This window comes from Anabrus simplex, chromosome 10 (genome assembly GCF_040414725.1).
Source record: "Anabrus simplex isolate iqAnaSimp1 chromosome 10, ASM4041472v1, whole genome shotgun sequence".
Lineage (NCBI taxonomy): Eukaryota > Metazoa > Arthropoda > Insecta > Orthoptera > Tettigoniidae > Anabrus > Anabrus simplex.
In genome coordinates, this window is record NC_090274.1 from 60,312,272 (window position 1) to 60,328,508 (window position 16,237).

Consider the following 16,237-nt stretch of genomic DNA (forward strand, 5'->3'; position numbering starts at 1 on the left):
AATACTCCTTCAAATTGTAAAACAAAAGATTGTGTCATATTATGTTATTCTTTGATCTAACCACTGATGAAGGGAATGGTTGAGATTTCCCGAAACATGTATGGTTTAATAAATAATGTTTCTTTCATTTAATGATTGTATTGATCAAGGCGGATTTAAATAAACTATTATAAATAGTTATATTGTACATTCAGACCAGTCAATACGGACCAAACACAATATTAACCTATCATGGTTAAGTTTATTAACACACACACATACACGCACACTCGGCCTAATAACCCAAAAGTTTCTTATTGCTGTGCATTTTTTATTTGTGGCTGTGAAAGCCTAAATTGGTAAGAAAGTTGTTGTAATGGGTGTAATATTGTTAATTACTTGCTTTTAAGAAACTGGCTGATCATAAAAATATTTTGTATATTGACCACCTGTTTTCTTATTGCACTTGTTCATTTCTTGGTATAAAATGCAGATAGTAGAATGAATTTTTCTGATCTATTGAGTAGGTCTAAGGGATTGGTATTGCGACCATCAGTCTTAAAAATCACTGCTGTAGCACGGGCGGGTGAAGCTGAAAACTGAATTTTCTATTGCAGTTGAGAAGGTGGCCTTTTTTCTTTTTTTTAATAAAAAGAGTTTAGTTTAGTTTAGTACGTTATCAGTTTCTAATTTGAAGACAGTCTTTTCATCACTTAGAACAGGCCTGCACAACTGGCTAAAAGTGTAGCTTAGGGTCATGTTCTTCTTGTTTACGGCTACATCATTGCCTTCCTTACAGCAGTCGTGGCCCATCCTTTTCCACAGACCAATTACAAGGTCCACAGCTCTGTTAAGTGACAAGCAAATCAGAAAAGGAAAAATAGTGTACGATGAGAAAATCATCTTGAATTCTTCTAAAACTTTTCAAGTTAAGGGTTTCCATGCTTACTCAGACTGGGTGCCATAATTTTCAATATGTTCGGTACAATGTACCTGTGCGAACAGCTGTTTACTAGAATGAAATTATGTAATAGCCAGATCCATTCTTCTATGTCAGATAGTCTGAGACTAAGCAGTGTAGAGAACCTGACTCCAGGCTTTGAAAAACTGATGAACAAGAAAGATGTCAGATGTCTCAAATTAAGTATTTAAATTGCATGCCATTTTTGTTTATTCTTTTGGGCTGTAACAGATTCATCAAACTTGTTTAAATAAATGTTCATCATTTTCAATAATGTCAGTGTTTTGTTGAAAAGTTCATTACATTTGTTATTCACAATATTTCACTGAGTTTGACCTAATTAAATTATCATGACTATACAATCCAGTATTCTCATTTGCAAACATAACTTCTCAAGGTTTTTATTTTGTACTATGACGTAGCTCACATTGTAAACATATGACCTACCGGGCAAGTTGGCCATGCAGTAAGGAGCACGCAGCTGTGAGCTTGCATCCGGGAGATAGTGGGTTCGAATCCCTCTATCGGCAGCCCTGAAGATGGTTTTCCCTGGTTTCCCATTTTCACACCAGGCAAATGCTGGGGCTGTACCTTCATTAAGGCCATGGCCGCTTTCTTCCAACTCCTAGCCCTTTCCTATCCCATTGTCGCCATAAGACCTATCATTGTCGGTGCGACGTAAAGCCACTAGCAAAAAAAAAAAAAAAGAAACTTACAACCTGGATACATTTTCACATCATGCATTGGAAGGAGATAGTCATTCACTGCGCCGCCCACTGGCAGTTGGCGGTCTATGGTGCGAAGGCTGTATCCAGTGTTTCCTATGTGCACTTAGTATGCGCTGACTCCCGCAGTGTGGCCTGCATGGCAATCTTGGCCCACTGCTGAATCTAGCTGTTGCCCAAGAGTAACCAAGTTGTGGAGGCATGACTTGAACTATTTCATATTTCAACAGTCAATAAACATTCTGGAACTGCATAGTTCTATGTTCTGGCAAGAATAGGAAATAAAAATGCTGGGCATCTAGTGAGATTACATGACAGACACAGAATTGAGAACTACAGAACTACTTCTACAGCTTTCCATTCAACCCTCAAGTTTTCAATCCAGTTTATTTGACCATGAAGTATTTTAGCTTGCATACACTTTGTAGTATTTGCCAGTCATCCATTGATTAGTCTTTCCATGGCTCCTAATAGCAAAGTGTTTTATTCCTGATCATACTGTTGAATTTTCCCTCACTGATAACCTCATTTGTTAAGTATTGGAGGTATCTCGGATTTGGTGTTACTGTGTTTCGTTATGTATGTGCCTATTCTTTATGTTAGCTGGATACAGGTGTGCCCCAAGTTAATGTTTATTCTCTTTGAACATTAATAACTAGAACACAAATAACAGAAAGCACAAACTTTTTATAAATCACAAAACTTACAAATGTTGAAAATGACCACAATCAACAGCAATAGTTTGTCTGCAACACTGCAGAGTGGAGTGATAAACAGCAGATAAGGTTTCCATAGGAGTGGATCCAGTGGCAACTCCTGACTTCTGGTTTAGGGGATGTAACCAAAAGGAATTGCAAACATCAACCCTAAGAGACTATCATTCCAAACACATTTTTCAACAGAAAACAACAAACAAGGCCAACGGAAAATTTTATTTAAGATCTCAGATCCACTAATTCAGTGGTCTGTTTCATAAATATTTCTGTTGAAACGACGAACACACGACTTAAGTTGTGTAGTTACATTCAGAGCTGGACGCAGTTTTCCTTCATTTATAATTCTGCTTTTCTCTGAAAAAGAAAGAAGTATGCTAAATGGATTCTTAATAATCCTTCAATTACACAATGGTTAGAATTCTATTTGGACTGCAGGGTAGAAACGCATGACCCCTGGCACTCCTACATCCATGCCTGCTGACCTACTCTCTGATCAGTGTGATGTCATTTCAAAATCGCATCATTCCCACATTTTCTTCCTTTGATATTTACACCACAAGCACACGAAACTGAATCATTTGTCAAATATCATCATTAATAGCACAAGAAAACAACCACTCACAAGCAAGGACTCCAGTATTTCATGAAGTAGCAATTAAATCCTGGCCACACGCGATAACTTACAGGATTCCACCTAGCACCGCCCTCTTGACAGATGTGGCTGTTCATTCTGCATTCCAACCCCACGTAAGAGATCAACAAACAACAAGGGTCCAATGCTTGTGCTGCCATCTCTGGAGTAGTTTGGCAATTAGTAGCAGTCACTAGCCAGCGACACTCGTTTCATCCATCTCTGAGTATCGATAACTGTGCGTTTGAATTTTATATAAACAACTTCCATTAAAATATGAACAATTAATATTTATTTTTCGTTGAAAATATAAGGGATGTTGCCCATCAGTCACATGTATGGCAAATTTGCCACTGGTGGATTCACAGTTATTTACAGTTATGTTTGTCATAGCATCCAGGTGTCCATGGCTCCGTGGAACACACACTATTCTTCAGAGTTTCACTCAGATAAAAATAATCATCATCATCATCATCATCATCATAATATTCAGTTTCCAGCTGTTGTCCAGGTCTGCTTGGAACAAGTGTCTGTCCATCTCCTCTTGTCTTCCCACCACTTCTCCCTCTTCACTCTTGTCCAGTTCTCTCTTCTTCTCTGCACACACTCTTCCACTCCTTTTATCCGCCTGTCTCTTGGTCTTCCTCTTGGTAGTTGTTGTGTTATCTCCATTTCATGCATCCACCTAGGTATTCTTTTTTCTTTCATTCTCTTCATGTGTCCATACCATCTAAGTCTAGATGCCGCTATTCTGTTCTGTAGTGACTCTTCTTTTACTATATCTCTAACCTTCTCATTTCTCATCTTATCCATTCTTGTCACTCCTATCCTGGTTTTCAGAATTTAATTTCATTTGCCTGTATGCTAGTCACAGCTCTCTGCCTCATTACCCAAGTTTCTGCTGCATACATCAGGGCACATAATATGTCCTGTGTATCACTCTTTTGCTTCTCTGAGGGACATCTTGCTCCAAACCAGGCTTCTGACAACTTTTCAGGAACGCTCCTGCTTGTCTTCCGCATATCATGATGATGGTGATTCATCCATCCTGACACATTAAGCCAGAAGCAGACCCCTTGGTGTTATTCGTCAGGAGTTTCACCCTAATGGAAAATTCTGAGTTCCCCTCTCGCTCATCATCATATCCGATATCCAGACATGCAGCTCGCCCATGGGCATTCCCAGCACTAAAAGCCAAACAATAAATAAAAGTCAGACCGAACGATCAAGTTAGTAAAAATGTTCATTGCCATTGCACATGCTCACAACTCACTCACAAATTTGAACACGCCTTTTTGGGTTGTCCTAATTCATAGCTTGAAGTAAGTTGGGAATTTAGGGCGTCCACTTCCAATTGTTTTATAGTGCTATGGACGCTTGGTTTACTTCGATTTCCCATGTGAAAGTCTACAACATTGCCTCCACACTTCTTTCATCTGTCTTTTGTTCTCTTCCTGCCATGTTATCCCTTCTTTACAACACACACAGTTCCTTCCCTCTCAAACTTATCATGAAACCTTATAACTGTTACATGTGGTAGCGCAGTATGGAATCCTGCCCTCCATTATCTCTGCAATTTGACCATGTATGCTACTCACATTTCCAAAAACACTTTAAAATCCACTTACATTACTTGGAAGAAAACTTATTCACCTCAGACACTTTGTCAACAGTTGCAACGTTTACCACTAGTGGTTGCAAACGGAACTAAAAATAACAGAATGGCTACACATGCTCGCACAAATTTAATGTTGTCATAACTTCAAGGACAGATGAACCCATAGGTTATCTTTAATAGTTTCTTTGTTATTAACATTCAAAGAGCATGGGTGTCTGCAGGATCTTTTCCAGGGGGCGGGGGGCACATTAACAATTTTCTTGAATATAAAAACCAATATAACATCAGCAACATTAAATTGTTTACAGAAATTTGCGGTTATAACAGATGCTAGATGATTGACAGTAAGTTCAGTTTATGAAATAATCTGGTATGATATTAAACCAATTGAACATCAACCTTTTTAGAATTCCAGTGGGGGGCGTTACCCCCCTTGCCCCCCCCCCCCTTTTTGTGCGCTCATGTCAAAGAGTGTAAATATTAATTTGGGACAGCCTGTATGTTTGTTTTCTATATACAATATTCAAATTATTACATTAGGTTCCCCATGCATTACTAATTTCTTTCCATGCTAAGCAAGATGCTATTGAACTCTTTTCTTTAATTGCATTGTCCTATTGCAAGTGTGCAAGATTGTAGCTTTTTAATCTCAAACTTAATTTTGAAATAAAATTATGTTCACTTTTTCTGATGTAATACTGGTAAGAAAACATGAGATTTTCTTATAAAAGTTGTGTTTCTTATTCTCGTAATGTTAACTACGGTTGTCCTACTAATAAATATAATTTACCTGCATTTCAATGATCTGATAGGTGTAGAGTCACTATATCTGAGTCAGTGATAATGTAATAAAAATAATTTCATCACTGCTGCATATTAAACCTGTCTGGTGAAACTCAGATGCTTATCACAACTCCTTCAAGATGTTCATATATTTATGAACATCAGTCTACTATTTTTTAGTAAAGTGTGTGTGTGGGGGGAGGGGGGGGGGTGTAGAGATAAATGTTTCTAGCAGTGGTGAAGGAAATGTCTGGAGTAGAACAATATTTATAGTAATTCAGTCTTCGTGAACAATACTCTTCAGCTGAATATTGAATTTTTCAAAATCTAGAAGACAATCTATCTTCTCATCTGTCAACAAAATCTGAGAAATCAGGAAGCTTCAAGTGGTAGTTATCTTCAAGAGTATCTCTTTCTTTATATTGCTATCTTCTGTTCATATTCAAAACAATCGTTATCTCCCTCAAAGAATTAATGTAACTACATTCTGAAATGCACAACTATACTGAGAGCACTGTAATTTATTTCCAAGTCTCAGTCACCACTAATGTTTTGTAGGTTTGGGATAGTCATCGTAATAACCCTATTACAGTTTTTACATCAGCCCCAGGTCCTCACTCTTAAAAGACAAATAACAGTTCTATTCATCTTACAGTTTTTTTCTTTTTCCACACAGTCCAATCAGAATTCAATGTCAAGTGCATTTCTTCTGCCAAGGAAAATATCTGCAAATGGAACATTTCACACTTGAATAATTAGTAGTTTACAACTTGTACTGGTATTCAATAAGAAAATGATATTAGTCTTTATCACTGGCCCCTTATTTCGATATGAAACAGATAAAGATTAGCCATTGCTAGTTTATGATGAAAAAAAATTTGAGGAGTTCATGACAAATTATTTCAAAGACATTGACAATATTAAATATGTTACCATTACAGGGCTTTTGGTGTGCTTTTAAGACTTTAATGCCTGCTTTGGTGTAAGTAAACAAGCAGTCAAATTTCGAATGGCACAGATGTGCTCCCTTCAGATTTTGAGGAATCATTTGTACACTTTGCATTAGTAGACTGTTTACTTATTGAGATATGAATTAAAATCACCTTTTCCATACAATTCATGATGCATTAGATCACGAACTTTAAGAAAACATTAAAATTGTAGTACATATCTCATCTCTCTGTGGGGACATCTTTGGGCTACATAAATTACAAGACTGAATTACGCATAATTAAAATGACACTGTTCTACAAATTGAATTGGGAATTTATAACCCCTCTATGGTCTTAAAACACTAAATGACTATCTGTTTAACAATGCCTTAATAAAATGCAGTACTGTACACTATACTGTTGATAATTTAAACACACTTAGAAAAGCATTTTAAATTCAACTTGATTAATAGTATGTGCATTGTATTCAAGTTACATTAGTAGACTGTCTAAACCACACTGTAAATAGTTCCTGTCTAACCTTAATTACAATATTTGTGTACGGTTTGATGGTCATAACGGCAACCTATAAATTGGGGTGGGGGGAGGAATAAATTAATAATAAAATAATTTCCAAAAGAGAGTTAGCTAGCTGTGTTGGGATTTTTAAGTTAACAAAAATCATTGAAGTTTAATGTAAATGCATGTTTTATTTCAATGTTTGTGTTTGCATTGTGCATGTCTTTGTCTCGAACAGAAGACAGTGAGATTGTGGGCTACACTCCATTAGGATGTGATTCGGAGGATATGGATGGTAAGTTTTAGTTCCCCATTCACTTTCCTATAAAACCTCTTGCTTTAAAATTTAAAGAGTGGACTACTTTGTCATGAAGATAAAATCATTGTACATTGGAGATTGGACTATGACAGCAGTATACTTTTGAGATTATTTTTAATATTAATTACTTTTTAAATATTAAGATGTATGTTCAGTCTTCAGCCCTAAGGCTGGTTGGATTCTCAACAGCTCTGCCGTCAGCTGTCATAGATGGCCTAGGCATCACTGAAGAGGCGTACTAGGGAAATGAGGAGTGATGTAGTTTCCCGTTGCTTTCCTCACCGGGCCAGAAGTTGCTATTACATATCAGTCTGCCAAGCCCACTGAAATGCATGCACCAACCGACCCTATGAGCAACGTTTTCACACCATTCATAGCAGGGATGGTTGCAAAATATTGAGATGTGAAAGTGAAATTATTCAGCTTTTCTATAGTAGGACAAGAAGTAAAGAGTTAAACTTTTATTTCAAATTGCTTAAAACTTATGCCTGTAGGATTACATAAGATTATATATACAAACTGAAAAATTGATATTGCAAGTTGTTAGTATAGAATCTTAAAACATTAATGTGCTGTATACTTCATTCAGTTCTTAGAAATTCTAAATAGAATCAAAAGAAGTCATTACTTTCACATGTTGAATATTTTAATAATTTCTGTGAACAAATCGAAGTTTAAGATATTTGCAGATGGTGAGGGTGGGGGGAGAAAATCACTCTGCCAAAATTTGAATCTCTGATTTTAAATGAATCATTTTATAGTGTTGTAAACATTTGATTTGATCGGAGCTATAGAGCAGACTTTATGTAACTTACCAGGATGACTGCATCTGATGTACAAGCAATCCTGTCTACAATGAAGCGATAACATACGTTCGCTGTTATCTCGTCAACAGTTCCCTGATGCATTTTTCTCGTAAGTGTAATTCCACCTTTTCAGTGTAGTTCCACCTTTTCAGCTTGTACCATCACTTCTGATACACCATGCGTGTGGATGTGTCTGTACGCACTACTTAACTCTCTCCAGTAAGGCGCTCATTCTTATCGCACTCTACGGTATATTATACGTTCCACCATGAAGTATGCTTATTTTAGAACTAGTTACTCATAAATTCTAATTACTGTAGATGTCAGAACTGAAAATGTGACCTCCATTACGATTCAAACTCCAACTCACAATTCTACAGATGGAAGCATTAACTAATTCTTTCAAGATGATCCACATTTAAATTAGCCAAGTCAGATTATGTCACAGCCAACCAAGGCACACTGACATTTATGCCATCATCAAGTGAAGTCACTGTAGTTCACTCTTTGTCCAACAGAGTACTTCACAAGCAATTATTCAACATTGAAGGTTTGGAAGTGTGATTGCAACCGAGTGTGACGTCCATCTGGAGAGGGAAAGATTTTAACTAGTCTACGTTTATGCCTTAAACAAGAATGTTTCTTAATATCTCAGTGGATCTCCTCAATCTTAGGCAAACATTTTTGTGAGAGATCCTTCTTCTTGATTGCTCTAACATTTTTTTTACTATAAAAAGTAACAAAAATGGGGCAAATTTCAAAAATGGATTCTGTATATAGAGAGAAAAAATGGTATATCAACATAGCTCTGGGAATCCTTATTTTCTGAGTTGTCTGACTTTCAAGCATAATCTTTTAATTAGAATTTGCTTTACATCTCACCGGCACAGTTAAGTCTCATGGTGACAGTGGCATAGAAAGGAGCTAGGAGTGAGAAGAATTTTAATTAGAATTTGCTTTACATCTCACCGGCACAGTTAAGTCTCATGGTGACAGTGGCATAGAAAGGAGCTAGGAGTGAGAAGAAAGTGACCATGGCCTTAAATAAAGTACAGCCTAAGCATTTGCTTTGCCTGTTGTAAAAATTGGAAACCACGGAAAATCCATCTTCAGAGCTGAGAACCGTGGGGGTTCGAACTCCCTATCTCCTGAATGTGAGGTGATAGCTACGCGACCCAAACTGCACAGCCACTTGCTCGGTGACTATAATCTTAGTGTATTTCAAATTATGGTTATTTTCTGAAGTTATGATACACTTTTTTTGCCACTCTTTAAATCCAGTGACCAAAATGTCCACCCTCTCTCTGAATACAAGCCTCATTTCATCTCCTCATAGAGTTCCAAACATGCTCCAACATTCCTCATGCAGTTTGTATTGCTTGACAGGCTTGGAATTCACTTTCAGAGAGCTCTCGTTCACTTCAACCAAGATAGAAACACGTCTCGGATTTATTTCAAGCTAATAAACATACAGCCGAGGCCAAGGTCATACTAACCAACCTGTTAACTCAGAAATTAACTCTTTCTGGGTCCATATTATTATGATCCATTCTTTTCTTTCCTACCTACAAGGAATCTATTAATGAAATTTTGCCCTGTTTTTTTTGTTGCACTTTGTATGCTGCTCTTGTCTCATAACCTCAGGCTGATAGAGATGTTTGTTTACATCTGTGAATCCTGAATTCTTCTCTGAATTTGATGATATTTGTTAAAATGAAAATGATTATTTGCCTAGATTACAATACTCGTTGACCTGATCTTTTTTTTTTCATGTTAATTGGTATTAGATGAATAATAATTGAATGAAACTGTTGCAATCTAAAACTGCTCGGCATCTAACTTCGATAAACTTGCTGCTCTGAATAAACAGGAGATAAAGAATCTGCCTTGTCAGTATTAATCAAGAAGTGATTTAATATATGTTAATTACTCGTACATGTTTCGAGAACATATCATTCTCTTCTTCTTAAAAGATAATAATAATAATAATAATAATAATAATAATAATAATAATAAAAATAATTGAACATCTATTTATTTTAATCAATTCCATGAAATACTGTCGCTGCAGAAGAGAATGATATATTCTCGAAACATGTACGAGTAATTAACATATAATAAATAGTTTTTGATTAGTATTGAGGCAAGGTGTATCCTTTATCTCCTGTTTATTCAGTGCAGTAAGTTTATCACTGTAAGTAGTCAATACAGACCAATATATACCATTTATATGGTCAAATTTATAGATTCTAAACTAACTTTGAGTATGTTTACTCAGCGCAATATCATTTGACTAATTGCCACGGTACTTGTTGTTGAGCATTGTGTTCCTGTTGTCATGGTAGAGTTCAAGTACAGCAAACTGCATTGTAAATATTATGCTCAACAGAGAGTAGCATGGCAAGTAGTAAAATGATTCTTCACTGAATAAATGTGTACAAAGTTAAATTAGTTGAAAAAACAAAAAGCTATTCCATGTGAACAAACACAAAGGTAATAGTATTTTTTTAAAGGAAGAAATGCAATTACTTGGCAATCAGTCACCAATGACAATGGATTGCTTATATCAAAATATTCGTCCAATATCACTGAAAAACCTCTGAAAGTTTTTCCATAGAGTTCACTTCCACCCTATAGATGTTCCTTCATTTACTGTGACAACAGAATTCTTATAGGAGGGAATGAAATGCATTGGGAATACAATTCTATCCCAGCCAATATGTGGAATTTTTAATGAAGATAATTATATTTAATGAAAGTTAAATAATGAAGGATCAGTTAATGTGTTTCAGATTCCACAAAAAGTGGAGATCTTTTAGCTTAAGCTTATTACAAGAAATACTGTATTTCCTTCAAGTTGGAAGACAGAAATAAGACTATATTGCTTTTGTGTATGGTAGGTCTTTCTGTGCCAGTTTTATCCTCTATGATCTTGCCAAAAGTGTATAATACCTACTTAATTTGCATTAGCTTTCTTATTGATGGCCATGCTGTTTTCCCATCTTATTACTAGTGACAAATAGCAAACCTGTGTGGTTGATGGTAATTAAAACATTTTAAGGAGAGATATTATTTTGTCATTTGAAACGCGGGAGTATTGCAGAAATACATTTTCATAACAGGCTGTAACTTTATTTTATTAATAAATTAATTCTCTGCAGGTAGTAAGCAAATATATTCATACACTTACTTATTTCTTGTTTTTTAATAAAACAGGCAATAGGTTTTTATTTCAGGAAATATTCAACATGTTAAGCCAAATTATATCCCTTTTAAGGTAGCAGAATTTCACAACCAGTAGGGTTAGTTTTGACTTTCAAAGTAACACTTTTTGAATTAGAGATTTTAGAAGAAAATGATATTCCTAGATATACAGAAACTAATACAATAGTATGACAAACATATGAATCAAAGATACCTTTGAAAAGGATCTCTCGGTAAATGTAAAAAGGATTATAGACATGATATAGGCTTTTTGAGCTTATGCCATGTCGTGAAAATAAGGTGAACTTCTTTATGTTTCGCAGATAACTTTGCTCCGCGTCTTCAGAAAAAAACCTCTACTGTTCATGAGCAAGACTTCCCCAATAATGAAAGTACAGTGAGCCATCTGGTGACAAATAAATGTACCACTTACACTTTTATTACTAACGTATAAATTCAAACTTTCATTATTGGAGAAGTTTTCCTCGTGTACAGTCAAGATTTTCTTCTGAAGACGCAGAGCAAAGTTCCCTGCGAAACATAAAGAAGTTCACCTTATTTTCTTGACACAGTATTAGCCCAAAAAGCCTATATCATGTCTATAATTATGACTGTGAAAGCATCAATGGTAACAGTAAAAAGAATTATTTTTTTACCACAACAAATGTAAGATATAGATTTTTTAAAAGAGAACTTGCCATAAATGTATGCAAGGTGATTTAAAAATGTTCAATCTGGTAGCATTGTTGACTGACCTAGTTATTACAAGACACCAATTTTGTTAGTTTGGTCTCTCAAGGTTATTGAAACTCTGAAAAATTGGCCTGTATCTTTCTTGATATAGTAGCAGAGCTTGCTGTTGACTTGAACATCCTGCTTAGCTGGCTGCCTATTGTATTTAGATCCAGTTTGTGGCTGTAGGCTTTGTGATCGGCATCCTTATTATGACGACATTTTGAAGTGCTGAAGTTTTACTTTTGGACTGTGTACTTTCTATATTGTAATAATTATACTTCCCTCGTAAAAGTACGTCCACTTCTCCATGCAGTGAGTATTTTGCCATTGAAAAGCATGTAGTTTGGAGTAATTTGCTGAAATAAGAGCTGTCCACACACAATGAATGATCAGGATAATTACGAATTACTTCTGTGCACAACACCTCATACAGTGGAAAAAAACAAAATCAATAAAACTAAAGACCAGACAGTATATGAATTCAAAATTTATAGTAAGTTAGGTATATTTAATATGTTAGATCTGATATATCTGAAAATTGAAACTAACTTGATCTGCAAGGGAGATAAAACATTTTGTAGGTTTAGGAATGTCACAGATTTAATCTGTCCTCTCGGATGTGGAATGATTCGGACAATTATTGTGTCTGAAGTCTTTAAAAATAGCAATATGCATAATAGATATATTAATGCACCATAATTCCAAAGTATAAAATTATTAGAATGTGTTCCATAGTTTTGTTTCCTTGTTTCTTTATTATTCCTGTGTGGAAATTTATTTCACAGGAGATGTTACTTTGGTTATCAGAATTGTTACTGCAGTAAGTACATTTGACCAGCCTCTTACTCAACGGCCCGAGGTTCGATTCCCAACCAGGTCAGGGTTTTTTACCAAGATCTAAAGGCTGATTAGAGGTCCATACAGCCTGCAGGAGAATAATTGAGGAGCTATGGTGAGATACTGGCCTAGTCTAGAAAACCAAAAATAAAAGCTGAGAGGATTCATCGCACTTACCACAGGTCACCTCATAATCTGCAGGCCTTTGGGCTGAGCAGCAGACGCTTGGTAGGCCAAATTCCATCAGGGCCTTAGCACCATCCTTCATGTCAAAAACAACACCGTTCGCCAGCAAATGGGCATTGCACCCATCGCTGAGAAGGCACGGGAAAAACTTTTCCAACGGTATGGTCACATCCTGCGTTCTGCACCTGCAACAGTTGCCAATTTCACCCACTCCTTTGAAATTAATGGGCAATGCCCAGTGGACATCCAAAGCAGTGCTAGCATAACACAGTAAATGCTGATCTGAAGACTCTCAACTTAAGACCACACAATGCCCAAGATCATGCAAAATGGAGAGCCAAAATTAAAACAGCAGACCCTGCACCAGCAGGAATATGCTAGGAAGAAGAATTTTCCATAATTTCTCTGAAAACAGAAATACATTCCAATCCTTGTTTGAAAATGTATTTATTTCTCTTCATCGAATATGTTTCAAAATTATTTTGAAGAAATTCCTGTAATTTATTAAGAGATTTGACCATTAATTCAATATGATGATTTATAATACGGTATTGTAAGAAGTCATTTTGAAAACTATTCATAATTTGCAATACATCTGTCTCAAGTACGGTGTTGACAAATTTCATTGTGGGTCGACAGTGGTGTGCTGTATTTTGCATTTTATTTTTTAATTCAGTGATTTTTTTTTAAATTTTGGCCACTCATGGTCTTAAATCTAATCCATTTGGGTGGTCATTCATTACTTGTAGAGATAAGGATACTGTGCCCAAACAAGACTTGCTCGCACTCATCCACGAACTCCTACGGCTCAGGTAACATGATATGTTTTGCATTTCTGTTCCCATCCACCATAGTGTGTAATTTCTCTTTAAATCAGCATGTGATATATCATTTAAGTAATGACACTGATACCAATTGAAACAGAATTAAGTGAAAGGATAATCAGTGCTCGTATGTTTTAGGGGAAAGTGTAGAATTGTCCATACTTGAACAAATTGAAAATGTTGAATATAAATATTGCTTAGGCATAATATTCTAGAGTTGGCAGGTGCAAAACTTTTGAGATTGACATTCCACAGTAAGCTACCATTTCTTAACTCATAGTGAAGGATGTTGTCCACCTCTGCAGTATAACAGTTAGTGCTACCTTCTTAGCTGCCGCCGTTGATTCCCTGAACTGCCAAAAATTTAAGATTGGCAGGAGGCCTGGTTTGTATTTAAAAAGATACCTGCAGTTCACCTCCTCTTGGGGTGTGCCTGCAAAGAGCTACACCATCTCGGAATGAAGATACGAATTTACGTTTTATTGAATAATGCTTTTCCTCAACTATGAAATTAATTTTAGGAATAGAATGTGAAGACTCGTCTGTCATAGTTCTGCCCTTTCATAATAGAACTAATTCTTACATATTCAGGGCATTCCAGATACTTGGAAAGATGATAGAAATAATTTATTTGTCTGCTGAGTCATCTGCCTGGAGTCTGGCTGGATACTCAACTTCTTATATCTGCAGGGTGTAACAAGAACGTATGGACAAACTTTCAGGACATGTAGAAGAAGAAACCTTGTTTGATAAACATGCATCCAGAAATGCTTTATTTCCATGAAAGAACTCTTTTTCTACAATTTTACGTAGTGCATTAATCATTTGGGAAACACACAGGAACAGAACGTACCAGGATACCACATGAACTGTGTCACTCCACCATCAGTGCATCCAGGATTCAATGCGATGGCAGCTTGATGCATATATCAGTGCTAACAGGGGGTGTTTTGAACATATCTTGTAAGAAAGAGTTTCATGTGATATGCTGGTACGTTCCTGATCTATTCCTGTGTTTTTCCCATGATTAATGTAGTATGCAGACTTACAAAAAACAAGTTCTGAAATGGAAATAGTGTTTCCAGACACATGTCCATTTAACATATTATCTTCTTGTATGTGTGAGGAATGTGTCTCAGAAGTTTGGCAGTACCCTTATTGTTACAGGTATATTTAAACTTTTTGCTGAAAGCCTGCGGCCTAATATCTTGGAACTTGAAAATAGGTGCAATGAGTATGGTATGAAAATTAGTCTTTCGAAGACTAAATTGATGATACCAATATAAATGGTCCATCATTGGACATTATAAACTTCCCAGCTAACTCATTCTCGGTTGCCAGCATTTCGCCCCAGTGTTTTAAGTTAGACTCATCATTTGTTAAATAGCACAGCTACCAAGATGCATGGCTAGTGCATACCGTAGAGGCCACTGCGTAGGCTACTTGGAGCCACCGGCAGTGCCAATGCACTATGAGAGACTTTGTCTCATTACTAAAAATTGATGCCTGCCTGGCCATCAGATGATATAGTTGTTGATTCCCATTGCAAAACCTGAAATATTTGTCCTGAATGAGTAAATTTATAATACCAATATAAATGGTCCATTATTGGGCATTATAATTTTTCCAGCTAACTCATTCTTGGTTGCCAGCGTTTCACCCCAGTGTGCTAAGTTGGGCTCATCAGTTGGTAAATAGCACACCCACCAAGACGCATGCCTAGTGCATACCGTGGAGGCCAATAAATTTACTCATTCGGGACAAATATTTCAGGTTCCCTATGGGAATCAACATCTATATCATTATCGACTAAATTGATGTCAGCAGGTAAGAAATCCAAGAGAATTGAATGTCAGATTGGTGATACAAAGCTGGAACAGGTGGATAATTTCAAGTATTTAGGATCTGTATTCTCCCAAAATGGTAGTATAGTATGTGAGATTGAATCAAGGTGCAGTAAAGCTAATGCAGTGAGCTCGCAGTTGCGATCAACAGTATTCTGTAAGAAGGAAGTCAGCTCCCAGACCAAATTATCTTTACATCAGTCTGTTTTCAGACTAACTTTGCTGTACAGGAGCGATATCTGGGTGGACTCAGTATATCTTATTCATAAGTTAGAAGTAACAGACATGAAAGTAGCAAGAATGATTGTTGGTACAAACAGGTGGGAACAATGGCAGGAGGGTGCTCAGAATGAGGACATAAGGCTAAGTTAGGAATGAACTTGATGGATGAAGCTGTACGCATAAACCAGCTTTGGTGGTGGGGTCTTGTGAGGCGAATGGAGGAAGACACGTTACCTAGAATAATAATGGGCTCCGTTATGGAGGGTAAGAGAAGTAGAGGAAGACCAAGACGATGATGGTTAGACTCAGTTTCTAACGATTTAAAGATAAGAGGTATAGAAGTAAATGAGGCCACAACACTAGTTGCAAATAGAGGATTGTGGTGATGTTAAGTAA

The 16,237-nt window shown here is 36.4% G+C and overlaps 1 protein-coding gene across 10 annotated transcripts in view; it reads left to right on the forward strand.

Moving 5' to 3' along the window:
- CaMKII (Calcium/calmodulin-dependent protein kinase II) overlaps positions 1–16,237 on the forward strand; it is a 1,009,248-nt gene that overhangs the window by 953,404 nt on the left and 39,607 nt on the right. For 3 of the 10 annotated variants that reach the window (XM_067154895.2, XM_067154896.2, XM_067154897.2), the window contains exon 14: positions 13,701–13,763. The exons of the other annotated variants lie outside the window; for them this stretch is intronic. In XM_067154895.2, the coding sequence (XP_067010996.1) occupies positions 13,701–13,763 (63 nt within the window). The remainder of the gene's footprint in view (positions 1–13,700; positions 13,764–16,237) is intronic. 10 annotated transcript variants of the gene reach the window in all.